Source organism: Phoca vitulina, unplaced genomic scaffold (assembly GCF_004348235.1).
Source record: "Phoca vitulina isolate PV1807 unplaced genomic scaffold, GSC_HSeal_1.0 scaffold1, whole genome shotgun sequence".
Classification (NCBI taxonomy): domain Eukaryota; kingdom Metazoa; phylum Chordata; class Mammalia; order Carnivora; family Phocidae; genus Phoca; species Phoca vitulina.
Window position 1 is genome coordinate 45,305,332 of NW_022589704.1, and position 18,257 is coordinate 45,323,588.

The 18,257-nt window shown below is 35.3% G+C and overlaps 1 protein-coding gene across 19 annotated transcripts in view; it reads right to left on the reverse strand.

Moving 5' to 3' along the window:
* GULP1 (GULP PTB domain containing engulfment adaptor 1) overlaps positions 1 to 18,257 on the reverse strand; it is a 254,972-nt gene that overhangs the window by 90,158 nt on the left and 146,557 nt on the right. For all 19 annotated transcript variants that reach the window (XM_032406429.1, XM_032406438.1, XM_032406456.1 and 16 more), the window contains one exon: positions 4,300 to 4,371. In XM_032406429.1, the coding sequence (XP_032262320.1) occupies positions 4,300 to 4,327 (28 nt within the window). In that variant the 5' untranslated portion in view covers positions 4,328 to 4,371. The remainder of the gene's footprint in view (positions 1 to 4,299; positions 4,372 to 18,257) is intronic.

An 18,257-nucleotide genomic window follows, 5' to 3' on the forward strand; every position in this document is an offset into this window, starting at 1 on the left:
TCACATTATCAAGTGACGATGGTTTAGAGGGTGTTCATTACATACCTCTAGTGCAGGCAGTTTATAAAACCTGAAAGATCTCTAAAACGCATCCTTACTGTCATTCTAATTTATACTCTGGCAAAAGAAAAAAACTGACAGAATAAAACTCTTTATATTAACTCCTATAGATGTGCCTGCCCTTGAAGAGTGAGCACAGAGGATGGTCTCTGGTCACTGTCTATGCCCACAAAAGCAATCAGATATATGGAAATGGTACAGAAACAGCAACACAGACATTCAGGAATATGTCCCCTTCCTTGAAATTAAACTGTAATCACTAACTCAAGAGTAAACAGGCATGTAAAGGGAAATGCCAACATTTCAAAATATTTGGCAAGTGTCAAACCACTCTGGCTGCTGGGTCAATAAATCTTAGTGTTCAAAATGCATTTAGATTAAGAGCTCATCAAGAACGATGCAGTAAGGGCGCCTGGGTGGCTCAGTTGTTAAGCATCTGCCTTCAGCTTGGGTCATGATCCCAAGGTCCTGGGATCGAGCCCCACATCGGGCTCCCTATTCCGTGGGAAACCTGCTTCTCCCTCTCCCTCTGCCCCTGCTTGTGTTCCCTCTCTAGCTGTTTCTCTCTCTCTTTCTCTGTCAAATAAATAAAATCTTTAAAAAAAAAAAAAGAATGATGCAGAACTTCATTATTTCTGTATCACCAGAGTTTAGCATATTGAAAGCATCTTCTTTGAGTGTATCAAATTTAAAACTAAACGTTGTTGGGTGAATAGATGCATATGAATGGATTATAAAAAGGGAAATAATATTTAAATATTGAATTTTAAGTCCTATGCATTGTGATTATATCTACTCATCAGTATGTCAACTGGTAAGTTAAAATAAAGTGCAATTAGTTGAATTATTTAATCACATTTACTCACATTCAAAACTTTATGCTTTTTTACTAAATTATTCAGTTTTGACATAATGAATAGAATATAGGATTTTAAAAATTCAAAAGAGAAGGCTAACGTAAGAAAAGGAGCTATACGGTGGGTATTATACAAGACTGATGAATCACTGAACTCTACCTCTGATACTAATAATATACTATATGTTAATTAATTGAATTTATATTAAAAAATTAAAAAGTAAAAGTAAAAAGTAATCCAAAAAAAGAAAAGGAGCTATAGAACAAATACATTCATTAACATTTATTTGATGATTATGAAGTTAAGACTAATTTTTACAGATCTCTTCAAAATAGTCCAAATAATCCAATTCTAATACATTCAGTCTTTTTTAGAATCTGTAGCATTAGAGCATTTGCGAAGAAAATCAGTGAAGTCAATAGCTAATTCAAGCAAAGAATACCAGCAAAATACTAACTGGAAGAGTTGATAAAAAGAAAAAAATACATATATGTTTGAGTTTAAGATAACAATCTCTTTGCCTTAAGCTTCTGAGGTTCAGGACGATTTAGTAAGACTGCATGTGATAACCAAGTGAATTGGACACTTAGGAAAGAAAAGCTTTTACTGATTAAAGACCATCTTGCTTTGTTTAGAGTAGAATATACAATGTATGCTGATACTAGCTATCAGAAACATGACTAAATTATATATTCTCTAGGGGTACAATTACAGCTCCCAATTGTCAAAATATATGACTTCTCTCAAAAAATTCCATTTTTCTACCTCAAATTAAAATTCAACCAAATAGTGGTTTGGTTGAAACTAACAGCAGAGGCTCTACGAGTTCTTCCTTTAACAACCTCACTAAATGAGAGTCAGAATTAATTGGTAGGTAGAACTTCCAGTATCAAGTTCTAACTTGAAATTAGACTAAAATATTGATCAATAATCTAATACTCTAATATTGATAAGGATAATTAATCATTAGATTTGAGGAAAAAAAAGAAATCAAAAGAAATTTTTTTTTTAAGATTTTATTTATTTATTTGACAGAGAGAGACACAGCGAGATAGGGAACGCAAGCAGGGGGAGTGGGAGAGGGAGAAGCAGGCTCCTCGCTGAGCAGGGAGCCCGATGCAGGGGCTCCATCCCAGGACCCTGGGATCATGACCTGAGCCGAAGGCAGAGGCTTAACTGACTGAGCCACCCAGGCGCCCCACAAGAAATTTTTTAAAGAGAATGAGGCAAAGCAGGAAAAGAACAAATGCTTCTGTTTCCTGATTCTCTAAATCACTCCAATTTTCCCCATGTCTGTATTCCTACTGTCATCAAATGAAACAAATATACAATTGCTGGTTACTTGGGATTTCTCAATGAAAAACTCCAACATCGTCTTCAGCAAAGAGAAATTAGAAATTGGGAGTTTCAACTTTAAAACCATGGGAAAAGGGAATTGTAATCAAATAAAAAAAGAGTCTAGAAGTGTTTTTTAAAAATAAGATAACGGGGTGCCTGGGTGGCTCAGTCAGTTAAGCAACCGACTCTTGATTTCGGCTAAGGTCATGATCTCAGGGTCACCAGATTGAGCCCCATGTTGGGCTCTGAGCTCAGCGCGGAGTCTGCTTGTCCCTCTCCCTCTGCTCCTCCACTCTCCCTCTCAAATAAATAAATAAATACAATCTTTAAAAAAATAAGATATTATTAAAGTGATGAGTTGTGGTGTAAGATTTTTATTACTTCATTAAAAATACTTCCATTTCTCATAGAATTATTTCTAGATTCTTTTTCCACTAGTAAAAGAAATTTAAAAGAAACATTATATTACTTTCAGTATGTGTTTTTAAATCAGAACCAAGCTACAGACGACAATGAATGTTATTTTTTCCTTCCCCTTATTCAGAAAAATAAGATAATAAATTCCTAGTTTCCCGGGGTTGAAAAGTGCCTGAAAGTTCACATTACCTAAATCCCTCCTGAATACATTAATCCTCTGTACCACAGCCAAATGTTTGAGGACTTCTCACTTCCATAACAAAAAAAGTTTGTGCTTCCAATAATTCCATTATATGTTTGCATAACTTTGTGGGAATTTCTTTCTGCATTACATCGACCTTGTAATTTATACCTATTTGACCTTTATTAAACTTAGTCCCATGACCACATGACAGTCCCTCAAACACTGAAAGATCACACCAAGGGTTCTCAGGTTCTCTGCCACCATTCTTGTTCCAGGTGGAAAGTCCTGAAGTCTCCCCAGCCTCTCTCATCTGGGCGTGTTACAATGTGTCAATTCTTTAAAGGGAGAACACACCATGCTGGACTTCATGGAATAGAACAGAACAATCTATTTTGTGGTTCTGGACTGTTCATTATTCATATATTAGAAAATTAACTAGAACCTTCGATAACTACACTGTTGACTTAATTCTTCAGCTATTTTTTACCCACACAGCACTTAAGGTGCACCTTCCAAATAATAACAGTATATAAATAGGAATGAAAGTGTTAGATTTTCTGGACCCATGTTCATCAATTTACAGTATCTTATTGAGTTTATAGTGTGGAATATGACCTAACTGGTCATTTCTCCCCCAAATATCTGTTAATTCTACCACATCAGTTTATCTCTTCTTACTATCAATCACTTATGAAATTGAGTAGCATTTGTTTACTTATTCTCTCCCACTTCACTGACAGCATATTAAACAGGACAGAGCCCTGTGTCCATCATTAAACTTCTTACAGAAAGACAAGGATACATTATTTTAACTTCACTGAACTACATAAAACTCAAATTTTTCAATCTTTCCTATGAGTATATCATGAAATATTTGTCAAATGCCATGCTTTACTGCCCCTTAAAAAAATAACATTTAACTAGCTGTTTCTTTCATTCCTATGCTGATAATTATGATATATTACATTTATATTTATTTTACCTCAAAATTAATCACAAAGTTATTTTGGCCTCATTGCTATCAATTTACCTATCATCAATCCTCACATATTATTCAATAAAAAGTGAAGCATGTGCACACATATACAAACATGAATTTAAATCACGGTAAACTTACATAAGCCCGGGAGTTTAGTACTATATGGCTACACAATCTAGCAGGACTAGTTTCAGATCACTTTATTTTTTTGCAGTTTCACACCACAGAATAAAATTGCCAGGAAACATACTGTCATAATTCTGAACTAAATGTATTAAACAACTCCACTCTCATTAGGGCGATAACCAAAAAAGGTTAATTAGCAATGTGTGCATATTTGTGTTGCTCTATTCTAATTTCATTCCTAAACCATGTGGTTTGTTAGTAGGAAAACCTGAGTCCTTAACATCTCTGCCTGATTTTCACAGTGATACTGAATTGACCCCCAGGTCCTTTAAACTTACCTTTCTTCCTGCTAAAAGCACGGTTCATGATGATCAGCCAAACAGACGTTCAGTTCAATCACACTTTATGTCCTAGAAAAATAACAAAATATTAAAGCCTAAATACATGTTGACCAATCTCTTTTATGCAAATGAATTTTAATCACAAAGTCTTTTAAAATTTGTTTTAAATATTTATAAAGAATATTCTGAAATGCCCCAAAAGACACTGGCTAAGAATAAACTGGAGTACTCAATATTACAAATGGCACAACAGGTAAGAACAGTAATTTCCTCCAAGGTTCATTAATCTTCTTGTCTTTTTCCTATTATACATCTATCATTAATTATATTTATCTGCAAACTTAAGAAGAAGGAAGATTAATACTTTTAGCTTATAGGTAAGAGATGTGGTACAGTTTCGGGTTATGATTAACAGTAATAAATAAACAGAAGTTTTGATTATGACAGTGGCAATCATGTCCCTCTCCAACCAGGCTCTGCCAGGCAGCCCTATGCCCCAGGATGCTCTTGGCAACTGCAGCCTGATCTCTTCAAACCAAGACGATGGCACCCTATCCCATTTTGAAACCAAGGAGGCAGCCCTGATGATCTCTGCATTTGCCTTTAGGATCATTTATCCTTAATCTTGAAGAATAATGCATGCTCACATTAAAATAACTATGTTCCAGTCCTATAGGCTCTAAGAAGTCCAAAAGCCTTCCTTCATTTCATTCCATCTCTATCCCCTTCAGTTGAAACTGGCAAAGGGTTGTTTGGCCACACTCTTAGTATTCTCTGCTGTATGAATAGGCTGAGAATTTTCCACAACTTTAAGTACTATCTCTTTTTTAGTTTTTTACGATTTTATTTATTTATTTTTGTGGCAGGGGGCAGGCAGAGGGAGAAGCAGGCTCCCCACTGAGCAGGGAGCCTGATGCAGGGCTTGACCCCAGGACCCCGGGATCATGACCTGAGCTGAAGGCCCATACTTAACTAACTGAGCCAGTCAGATGCTCGTATCTCTCTTTTTTTTAAACAATTCCTTTTTCAATTCTTTTTTTTCTCCTCAAATTTTACTATAATCAGTTAGAAGGAACCAAGACACTCTTTCAACACTTTGCTTAGAAATTTTCTCAGCTAAACATCCAATTGCATCAACTGCAATTTCTACCCTCCATAAAATATTAGAACACAAATACAATTCAGCCAAGTTCTTTGCCCACTTTCTAACAAGAATCACCTTTCCTCCAATGTTCAATAACATGTTCTACCTATGTTTCTATCTGGGAATTCATCAGAATGGCCTTTACCATCCATATATCTACCAACATTCTGTTCATGATTATTTATACAGTATTCTCTAAGAAGATGGAAGCTTTCTAGCTCTCCTCTTTTCTTTCTGAATCCTCACCAGAATTGCCTTGAGCACAACCTTCACAGCAATCTCAGCTTCTTCTAGCATGTACCTCAAAACCCTTCCAGCTTCTACCCATCACCCAGTTCCAAAGCCGCTTCCACATTTTTGGGTATTTGTTACAGCAGGACCCCACTTCTGTCTTAGTCGGCTTGGACTGCCATAACAAAATACCGTAACTACATGACTTAAACTACAGAAATTTTTAACTTGCAATGTTGGAGGCTGCAGGCTTGAGATCAGGGTGCCAGCAAGGTGAGGTTCTAGTGAGGGCCCTCTTCGTGGCTTGTAGTACACACCTTCTGGTTGTGTCCTCACATGGCAGAGAGGGACGATGCTCTTACTTTTCCTCTTTTTATAAAGACACTAATCCTGGGCGCCTGGGTGGCTCAGTTGGTTAAGCGACTGCCTTTGGCTCAGGTCATGATCCTGGAAGTCCCAGGATCAAGTCCCAGGATTGAGTCCCGTGTCGGGCTCCCTGTTCATCAGGGAGTCTGCTTCTCCCTCTGACCCTCCCCCCTCTCATGTTCTCTCTCTCTCTCCTTCTCTCTCTCAAATGAATTAAAAAAAAAAAAAATCTTAAAAAAAAAAAAAAGACACTAATCCCATCATGGGGGCCTCCCCCTCATGACCTCATCTGAACCTAATTACCTTCTAAAGACCCCCAACTCCAAATACCACTTTGGGGGTTAGATTTCAACATGTGAATTTTGGGGGTATACCAACATTTAGTCCCTAGCATTCATCATAAATCTATATAGCAATAAAACACAGTAGAGAAATTAATCTTTATAATAAGGTCATTTTTACAGTGAAATTACTGGTATTTCTCTTCTGGTATTTCTGCTCCCAATGAAGAATTAAAACAGTTAAGAATTAAAACACATGCTCTCTGTCCCTCTCTCTCTCAAATAAATAAAATCTTTAAAAAAAAAGAATTATAAAATACTATTACTAGGTACTGTTTTATAGACTTAGATAATGACACAATAATATCACTCTTTTTATTTTATTTCATACTTTATTCACCTTCTCATGATATACCATTAATACAAGATAGGTAGAGAATGTATTTTAAAAATTAAAACACCAAAACGATTATATCATTTATACTAACGATATAATATGGGTTTTTTTCTATAATATAAAAGATATTATTATAGAAGTAATGATTGAGATTACTGTATTTACTACAAATAATGTATTCATTCATTCGGAAATCATTTTTTAATCACCCGTGCCAGCCACCCTGCAAGGAATGCAAGGGAATACAATATGGACAAAATATATTCTGTCTCTTCTCAAAAGTTACTTTTCATCTAGAACCTAACAGACATGGTTATTGATTGATCATATCCTGGAGGAATAAGTGAAGATAAAAAAACTAGCAGAAAAGAAACATAATGTATCCGAATGTAAGGTCCAATTTCTCTGGAAAAATAAACAAAATTATCATGAAGCCTATTAATCAGCAGATGAACTTCAGTATGTCTCAGCTAGACATTTTCAACAATAGTAGATTGTGAAATATAAAGACGGAGTTTGGTACCACATAATTTTAAATTTCATGAAATTGTGTGTATTTTAAGTTAAGAATATAATATAAACTCTTTGGGGGCATATAGACAGAAAGAAAAAAAAAACACCTTAACATAATTGTATAAAGTTCAGGAGGCCAAATAAAGAGAGTATGAAATGACACTACAATTCTATGACTCTAAAACACCAGGAGGACTTCACCTGCTCACAAAACATAGAGATATAAATGTCAGTGGATATTGGATAAGCTGTTCTTATCATATAAATAAAAACTATAATTTCACTTTCCAAACACTAGTTTTTAGCATACTTATTTTATCCTATAACACTCTACTCTTCTTTGCAAAACAGATCTCAATTTCCCACTAGAAAATAAGCAGATAGTGGCTTTGCTCACTATGCCCATGTGTAGAATATAGTGTATAAAGCTAAGTTGGCATTCAATATACTGTTTACAGGTTTAATGTATTAATAACATATGCTTTAATGTACTTTATAGCTGAGGTAGTAAGATATATATTGTTATCAACTTACTATATGTTAAGTTTAAGAAATGTCAGTTCTGTATAAACTTACTTTATTTCAATTTACAGCATTATATAAATCTTTCTTTTTGGATAAACGTTGGATAAGCATTTTCAGTGGCACTTACACATGAATGCATTATTCCCTTATCAGTAAAAAATTATTCCTAAATTCTAGCTAAAAATAATATATAGAGAGAATAACGGACATAAATATCTTTTACTAATTTTTCCATAAAATAGCATCCCAGACTGAAAATCATACGAGGTCTAAAGTATTACTATTTAGATTTTCTATTTTTTTAAATTAAACATAAAAGAGTTGTTCAATTAAAAAAACAAAACAAAAACAAAGGCTGGTACTAAATGGCCATCAGTTATGTGTGAGAATCTTCATTAACTTTACTTTCTGGGATTGAATACTGAAGAGTGTGTCCCTGTGTGTGTCTGTTTGTGCTATACTTATTATAATCCTTTTTTGATATATACATAAAATTCTTTGGTATTAATAGTGCTATGTGGTATGATAGGAGCACTAACACGAATTTCCTGAATGGTATATTCACTGACTAAGCCAAACCTTCCTCAGAAATGTATGCTGCCACCTCTCATATTAAATAAAGCTATACAGACCTATTTAGACGCCTCCACTTCTAATCAAGATGGAGTAACGGGTTATAGTTATTTTACCATCTGAAACACCTAAAAAAAATGAGACAAAATGTATGGGATGGTGCAGGGAGGTGGAGCCAGTCAGACTCCAGCAACCTTCCGCAGTTGAGGAGATAGCCTTGAGAATGTGCTGAAATGAAGGTGACTAGTGGTTACAGACCAGAGCACTGGAGAGGGGAGAGCTCCACAGAAAGAACTAAAGTAACCTGCAAAAAGCCTTACAAGTTAACTCAGTAATGACTACTTCCCGAGACTGAGTAAAGGGTCACCCACAAATTTCAGAGAGAGCAGTGCCCGTAGCTCACACTAGGGCCAACAGCACGGGGAGAGAGCTCACAATTCACAGGACATCAGTTAGATTACTAAGAAGTGCCTAACCATGTAAATGGGGAAAAATTAAAGCTAGAATAAATGCTGCTTTGGCCCCACTTAAGTAATTTTAAAAACAAGACCCAAAAGAATTAACCCATTTCCAAGTAACTTCACTATATCCTAAAGCTTTGTTCAAAAATATTTTAAGGAATATAAAAATACTCAACATCCAACATGGTGAAATACAGTGTTTGGCATCCAATTAAAAAAAAAAAAAAAAACAGGCATGCAAAGAAGTAAAAAAATACAACCCATAATGGGGAAAAATCAATCAAAACTAATGCAGAAATGTCGATGTCATTAGATGAATTGTTTTAATCTCAAATTTTATTTCAAAATCAGTAACCACATTGATAAAACACTGTGAGGTCACTTGGTATTAATTTACTCTATATCTTTAACTTTTCGTAGGCCTACTAAAAAAAAAAGAAAGTTGGAGCCAACAATCATTCCTTTAAATAAATCCAGCACATCCAGGTTTGAAAACTGATTTACCAAAGTAAATCCACTGATATTTATAAACTAGCTCAGAAGAAGTTTAGAGTGGCTTTTTAATGAATGGTAGTTTCCTGCTTTGCAACCTGCTGCTCAAGCACTTATTTAATAACTAACTAACTAAATAAATAAATAATATTGTTATGACTAAAGAAAATATATATGGTATAATATTAAAACCTATAAAACAGTTAGTTTTGAATTTCATTTTACCCCGATGAGTATATTTAAAATCAAATTTTCCTAAAATTCCTTCAGGGTTAAAATTTTAAAGAACCTGAAAACTGGTCAGAACACAGTTCACATTAATATAACTCATAAATCACTAAAATCCTGTTGTTCACCATGAGATCAGAAATGATCTAAAATAATGAAGTCTAATCATTAGGTTTAGTTCTAGGAAGGGAAACTAGGTAAAGTTAAAAAACAAACAAAAATCCATAGTTGCCTGTCCTGTAAATGTATTTTTTACTCTCAAACATTTTGTACGCTTTTTTTTGAATACGTAAATCAGGAAGGTAATCAAGAGAGAATGTCAAGCAATTTTAGATCTTGCCTTAACTTCTCCATCTTGCTAAGTACTCTACTGTGACTAACTATGGGAACTTTGTTGCTTACAATAGCTCGTGTAGCTTGCAAAATCCTACTCAGAGAATTCAGCTCATTTTTTACTCTTCTTGATCTAATTAGTATCTATTGTAAAGGTTTTCTGCTTAAATCTCCAAATTTTAAGACATCTTAACAATATTCTTCTTTATTGTATTTTATGACTAATTTTCAAAGGCTTTGCTTTTGTAGATCAATAAATACTACCTAAGTGTAGCCAAGAAAACTAACCAATAGACAAAAGGAGAAATTTCACATTACTAGGGAAAGAAGCCACATGATGTATTAAAGAAGATATATGTTTATAATTTGCTAAGAAATAGCAATACTAGTGTTTTCTGAAATTCCCTGACTTGGGATATAAATACTTACCATTATTTTTTCCTTATTTTACAATATTGACCCATATCTCATAACACTCATTTAAAATTCTTTGCTCTTTCAATAGATATATTTTGAAACCACTTTATGTGACAAGCATTATAGAAGTGGAGAAGGGAAAATAAGTATGGCATGGTCCTTGCTTTCAAAGAAGAACTTATCTTTGAGAGATGGGCGAGAATGGGTATGGGGCTCTGCAGATAGGAACAAGCCCTATTAAAGAGATGGATGCCACTGAGAATCAGAGGATGAAGCACAAACGACTGTCTCGTTCAAGGTGAAAGTTTCAGAGTGGAGGTGAATAGTCATCTCCCAAATGAGCAAAGGTCAAAGGTGAGACATGGAAGAAGGTTTTGGGCAGAAGGGCACAACATGGGCAGTACATGTTGATTGTGGGCATAGGGCTCCTTGCCACACTGCTAATAGCCTCAGAGAGCATCCACTGGCCCTCACTGAGGCTCTCATCTAGGCTCTCCTGAACATCCTTGATTGGGAGCTGGGGAATGCTTAAGGCACCTGGTAATGTGGCCAGCTCTTTAGAATGGCTTATATGCAAGAAAACCTTAATATACAAGATCCAGAATACAGGTTTGGGGAATAAAATAAAATTTGAATTTCCTCTAATGCCAAAAGTGAAGTCAAAATAAAGACTACAATGAATCAAAAAGAAAAATGGACATACAAAGCCCATCCTTCCTGACAATGAAAGCTACCAAATTTTAACGACTTTATTCTGATAATAATACTTTCTGCTTTAAGAGAATCTGGGTGAGGTATATTCAAAAGTCATTTCCACAGCTATAAACCCTTTAAGTATTGTGCAATAAGTATCTGGGCAACAATTACGGCAATGTTGTGATATCACAAAATTCCATACAGGGACTGGGTACGCAGAGATACCCTTCTGCATTTGGAGGTGACACCACCACTCAGCACCTCTGGAATGAGGGCAGCCCTGAGTGCTCTTAGGACCAAAAGAACGAAAGCTCCAAGGAAGGAGTGTACTGGAATTCCCAAATTGCCTAAGCACCCTCTTTTGCATGGGCATGATGAGTATCCCAACGTAAGTGCCTGAACAATTCTGAGCTGTACTTTGGCAGGCTTCTAGCAGTCTGTTTCAGTAATTAGATACTGAGAATTTTCATTAAAACTTCCTTCACTGATCAATTAACTATTTCTCTCACTGGGTTTTCTTCATTATCTTCTGTCCTTAATGGGAGCTCAGCTACCTCACTCTAAAATGAGATAATCACACAGTAAATAAATTAGACTAGGAGAAATATTTAACAGACAAATAAAACTCTGCATATTGAAACAAACATTATTTACAATACATATGACTCTCCTATATGTAAACAAAAAGTGTCCTGGGTTTAGTTCCCCTTTGAATACTAGATTTTGAAGTAAATTGTGGAAGTCCTATTCAATTTTTTCTCCATTTTTTTTTTTTTTTTATCGTAACAATATACTCTCTTTCCTTTTTATTTTGATTGTACACATAAGAACTCTGTCCTTTTTGACCTGCTGTTTTGGTCATTTCATCAAATACTTTGATATCCATATCCTACCTGTGAGAGGGAACTTGGGGATCCAATTACTGAGGTAACATTATCTTTGGCAAAACTATCCGAATTCCTTTGAAAGACTAGAATAAAACAGCTTGACTGCTCAATTAATGCTATCAGAGTCTAAGACTCAACACTTTATGGAGTTTAAGACTTGAATCTGTAAAATATATACTGTTTTAAGATTCAGTTGATCTCTACAAACAGAGCAACAATACAAAATATTTTTATTTCAGTTTCCAAATTTTCTGCGTTTTATTACAATATTTCACTTTGTTGAAAAGAAACAGGCCCCCAATGGAGTCACTTTTGCTAAGCCCCACCAAGACTTAATACCTAAACTAATTACAATTTCAGCCTGTCCCAGGAGTGGAATTTTAAACCAATCAGTCTGGAATTTCCTGATCAGCATTAGTGAGGTAATCTGCATGATAAGACCCCCCTGCCCTTCCCCCCCCCCAGGGAAGGTGACCTTGCCAGAAACAATTTTTTCTTCTGCTAATAACCTTGTCCTGCCCCACTGCTGTCTATAAAATCCTTCTATTTTGTGCAGCTCCTCAGCGCTCCCTTCTATTTGCTAGATGAGATGCTGCCTAATTCATGAATTGCTGAATAAAGCCAATTCGATCTTTACATTTACCCCAGTAGAATTTTTTTTAAGAACCCGAAAGGATTTTTTCATTTACGTCTTTTGCTTTAATGTCAGCTGTTTTTAGATCGGTATTTTTACAGTAAGCACAATTTTTATCTTTACATTAAATTCTAACAAACAGTAATTATAAATGTGCATAGACTTACCATTTTCATCATTTTACAGAGTTTTGTTTTAAGGGGGTTTTAAGTCAGAGAAAGATTATTTCTTTTACCTGTTTTTTAAAGCAGCCCTCAAAAGAAATCTCCTATCTTTGCACTTGGTATAGAGCACCTCGCAATGTTAGTGGTTTCATTGGGGGAGAACTGATGGACAGGAAGTCTAATCCTTGAAAACAGAGCTTCCAAATATTTACACTGGGAAATCATGCTTTCCTTACTGTTAGAGCCAGTGCTGGATAGTACCACTACCCACACACAATACTGCTTGGCCACAGCTAAAAATAACATTCTGCCTCCGTCACTATAATCATACATATCCTATTTTTAACTTTAGTTGGACTACGATATTCTTAAATTCTCTGTCCTTCCTGTGGGTTTTTACCAGTCTTTTCACATATAGCTGCCAAAACACTTATCCTCAGAAGTCTCTTTATCTTTATCACCATCCTGACAATGTTGAACTTTACTCTAGCCCTGTGATCCTAGAAAATAACAAAGGTAAAGGAAATTCCCCCACCCCTCTGTGTTTTGGAAATGGCTCACTGCAAAGAACCACCCTTCCCCATATGATTTAGATAAGATTGAAGGCACTCCCCATGTTTACTCAAGACACGGCCAGACAAAGACCCTCCAAATTCCCATTCTTGGCTTCATAAATGATTAGCTGAACTATTTGTGCCACTGACCAATCTGGACAAAATACCTGCTACTTGACTAGACCAGATCTTGAGCTAAACTTCTCTCTTTCCTCCAAGATCCTTAACTTTGACCTACCCTGAGTTTAACAGACTCAACCCTTCTCTCATAAGCTTTCCTAAAAATGAGCTGACCCCAGGGAAAAACATTCTCTGGTCTGCTGCCCCTAATCACACCACTCTCACTCATCCTGCCTTCCCACATCCCATTCTCTCTAGCCTTGTTTACTCTTCCTTATAAAAGAAAAGTCCTTTTCTGCCTAGCCTTTGAGATGCCTACAGATGTATGGTTGGCAAATTCTCCCTATTACAATCTCCCTCCCTCCTCTTATTACAGTAATCTTTTCAAATAAGGTCTCCTTACATAAATCCAGATTTGCTTTTTATTTGACGCTCCATTTGATCACATTAGAAAGATTTCTGGCAACTAACCCCAACCTAGTTCACTGAACTAATTGAACTAATTTGAAAATTTTTCCTTTCAATATATCTACTCAAATGGAGCTAGACCTTTCATTCTCTTGCACTAATGAATGCTTTCATTTCAGCATAAAATGAATTACAAGAATGTCCTAGAAAAGTAAGTGAATCTGGGTTTTAAAAATTGTTATCCTTGCATCCCTAGCATCTAGTTCCTATCCATAGTAAATAACTGCTGAATTACAAAGCAAATTAACAAATTAAGTTTTCTAAAACAATATGCATCTTATTGTAATAGAAACATATATCTTAGCTCCCAAAATCTGTTCAATAGTATAACAATTAAAATATCTTAATTTGAAGATATCTTCAGAATTAGGAAACTTTCTAAAGTTGTTCAGTAATTGATTAACAAAACTATACTCTTATCTTGTCACACATATTGCACACAATTATGATAAAGGCCATGATCATTTTCTGACAGAAATAATTTCTTTTGTTGGACAGAAGAGATCTATTGAAACAATATATGTGTTGAAACAATATAAGTTAATGAACAATTTGATAAAGCCATGCATATTTTCAGACAAAAGTTCCACTAAAGTCAAGTAAACACAGTAACTGTTCCAATGCCAAAAATGAAGAAAACATTTACTCCAATAAAGAATAGGCAATATTCTTTAGGTTAAGCTTTTCAAAGTAGCAAAATTTGAAGAACAGAAGGGAATGAAGATAGTATTTAGTTAAGGACAAAGGAAGAAATATATGTAAATGAGAAAAGAATAAGAAATCATTAATAGGTGAACCAAAAGGAAAATACTAGTATCGTCCTCAAGCCTTCTTACTCAACTAGATCCCAACAGTTAAAACCAGAAATTGACAAGACCACTTAACTCATACTCTAAAACCCACTGTGCTTATTTCTTCTTGCACTTTCTCAAGGCATTGACAAAGGTGTTTTGCCAAGAATGGAACATTCTAACCAAGAACCCAGAAAAGGCCCGATAGCAATGGAATGCCTAGACCACAACAGCCCACGCATCCCCTTCCCTGCCTATGATCATGGGTGGAACACATACCAACCCCACCCATGATCACTTGCTCCTTGCATGCTCTCTTGTATGTACGCCTCCTGTATGAGCCTCTCTCTGCAAAACACTAGGTGTCCATCTTGCAGGCGGGGAGGTCGGTTGTTAAGTCTTGAGCCAGCCACCTCCCCCGGCTACTGCCTTCTGAAATAAATTTCTCCCTTTCTCTTTTCCAAACCCTCATTTCTTGAGTTATTGGCTTCTCTTATGATGAGTTTACCCAAGTTTGTTCAGCAACAGTGTTGGCAAACCCAGCCGGGATTTGTGTTTAATTTGTTTATGTTACGTGTTTAATTTGTCCAGACCCCTTGGGATTCCCTGGGATGGAGCAGTTAGCCTCAGCAGTGCGCTGGGGCTTACCCGTTCATTTTTTAAGTTAGCGGCTATGATAGATCAATGGGTAATGGCACAACAATATAATGGCTAAAACTGTAAAAAGCCACAATAAATGGGACTAAATTACAGAATGGTGTAACTCATAGATGAATTACTGAGTTTGAAGGTCAAATGGGGAGACTCTCCTAGGTGGCTACAGAAAAAAAAATATATCAAAGAAATGCCAAGACGATAAAGGATAGAAATAAAAGTACCAAAATCTATGGGAATACCATAAAGAGAGAAAAAATTAAAAGAGAGTTTTTAAAAAAAAATCATGAAGAGAATTTTCACAGAACTAAAATAAATTATGAAAAATGTCAAAATGAAAGTTTCAGATCCAGGCATTTTAAAATTAAGAGCATTAAATGCAATATGAAAATATACAACACTTCCAGGCAGAAAAAGATGGCCTAAATAGCAACAAGAACCAAATTAACAATAAAATTCACAATAGTAACACAGTATGCAAAAAAACAAGCAAGCAATATTCTCAAGATATTCTCAAAGAAAAGAACTTTGAACCATGAATGTTGTATGAAGTAACTATAGTATAATGTGAGGGAGTAATAAAGACACACCAAGCCTGGGCCACTTGGCTGGTAAAGCATGCGACTCTTTATCTCAGGTTTGTAAGTCCAAGCCTCATGTTGATATACAAGGCCTCAGAATTTTACCACTGAAAAAGTAAAGTACTTTTACTTTTTTTATACTGAAAAGGAAAAAAAAAATACTGAAGATAATCTAGGTAGCATTAAAATAAGAGAAACAAATCCAGCTTCCTTTGTAAAAGATAGAAGCACTATAGCGGTACCATAAACTTTACTAAGGTATTTTATCAGAAAAACAGTAATAGCTAATACAGGACTAAAAACGGAAAAAAAAATAGATGCACAGAAAGATACATGGATATATAAGTATAAAGAAAGACACACACACATACACACACACACACACAGCCGTGACAATCCAGAACTGAAAATCTAAATAAACATTTGCCACATAAGGGAGCACAGAGAAAAAAACCAGAGACACGAAATGTAGTTTAGTACTGACTTACTGTGAGAAGTTACAGATGTTGAAATTTAAGGAATTAATGTGGGAACATAAGAATGGAAATCTGTCTTAAGGGCGACTACCCTATTAACTACAATATATACACTTTATATCAGTCAAAAAAACTTATCTAACTGACAGTAGGAAATGAAAAAAATTAAAAAACAAAGCACACTAAATAGAAAATATGCAGTAAGATGGAAAAATACAAATCTACCCCATTTTACACTTGGCTTTGGGATCCAAATTAATTAATACCTTTATGAGTAAGAAACAAAGGCTATAAAATATAAGAAAATATAAGAAATAATATAAGAATATTATTTCAACTTAGACCAAAGGAATAATATCCTTATATTATTTCAACTTAGACCAAAGGAAGAATTTTTTGAAAAATATGCAAAAATAAAAATCAATTTTATTACATTAAAATTAACAATTTCATTTCAGAAAAGGTCACCATGGAAAAGATAATAGACAAATGACAAATCTAAGAAAAAAATAGTTTCTCTCTCTAAATCTGATAAAGAAGTAATATCTAAAACATACAAAGATTTTCCTAAAGAGCAGTAAGAAAAGTAAGCAGTAAGAAAAGTCAGTAACCCCGAAGGAAAAGGGACAAACAATAACTGCCAATTTATAAAACAGACAGTCCAAAAGGCTAATAAGCATATAAACAAATGCTCAAACATATTACGAATCACCAAAACACAAATTTAAACCGTATTACTTTATACTAATTTGACTGAAAAAGTCAGAAAATTGTATAATGCCAAATATTGGTGATGATGTGAGGTTGTAACAATGGTTCTCACATTTACATACTCATTGGAATCACCTGGAAGAAATTAAAAACTATCAAATGTCAAAGATTCACTCAGTCCTTTAAATCAGAATAAAGGGTCCTGGCTTTAATATTTTTTAAGAACTCTTCAGGTAATTCTAATGTGCAAACAGAGTTGAGGAAAACATGGTTACTCTTCATATACTACTGGTGACAATATATAAATAGCGTGACTCATTTGAAAAAAAATAATGCTTATTAACAAATCGAATGTTCATATACCCCATAACTCAGAAACTCCATTCCTGAGTATGCATCCCAAAGGAATTCTCAGAGATCTACGAAGTACTTCTGGGAGAAATCCCATTATTGTTTGTGGTGGCAAGGAGTTGCAGGTAATCTTGTCTATCACCAGCGGAAGAGATAGGCAAAATGTGGTAGATGTACATCATGGGGCACTATGCGGAATGATCAATTGAAAATGATGATTAAATATGCACACAACAACATGGATGGATTTTAGAGACCACGCTGACTGCAACAAATAAGGTGAGCCAGATAACCCCTAAATCAAACAATGCTCATATACAAAACAATAGCAATTTTAAAAGAACAAATACTGGGGGGCGCCTGGGTGGCTCAGTTGGTTAGGCGACTGCCTTCGGCTCAGGTCATGATCCTGGAGTCCCGGGATCGAGTCCCACATCGGGCTCCCTGCTCAGCAGGGAGTCTGCTTCTCCCTCTGACCCTCCTCCCTCTCATGCTCTCTGTCTCTCATTCTCTCTCTTGCAAATAAATTAAAAAAAAAAAAAAAAAAAAAAGAACAAATACTGGGGAGGAGGGCAGGGGGACAGGTAAAATAGGTGAAGGGGATTAAGAGTACACTCATCATGATGAGCACTGAGTAATCCCTAGAATTGATGAATCACTAGACTGTACACCTGAAACTAATATAACACTGGATGTTAACTCTACTGGAATTAAAATTTTAACAATACAAACAAAAAATAACTTCATTAAACAACTGACTGTGGTGAAGAGCAGCAAAGGGATAAGGAATGGCATCAGAGGGAATAAAACAGAGGAATGACAGTGGCTCTGAACAGCCCTAAAGAGTACGATGATTTCAATACTTTGTACCCACAATCAATATATAAACCTTGGTGCAATCTCTTGC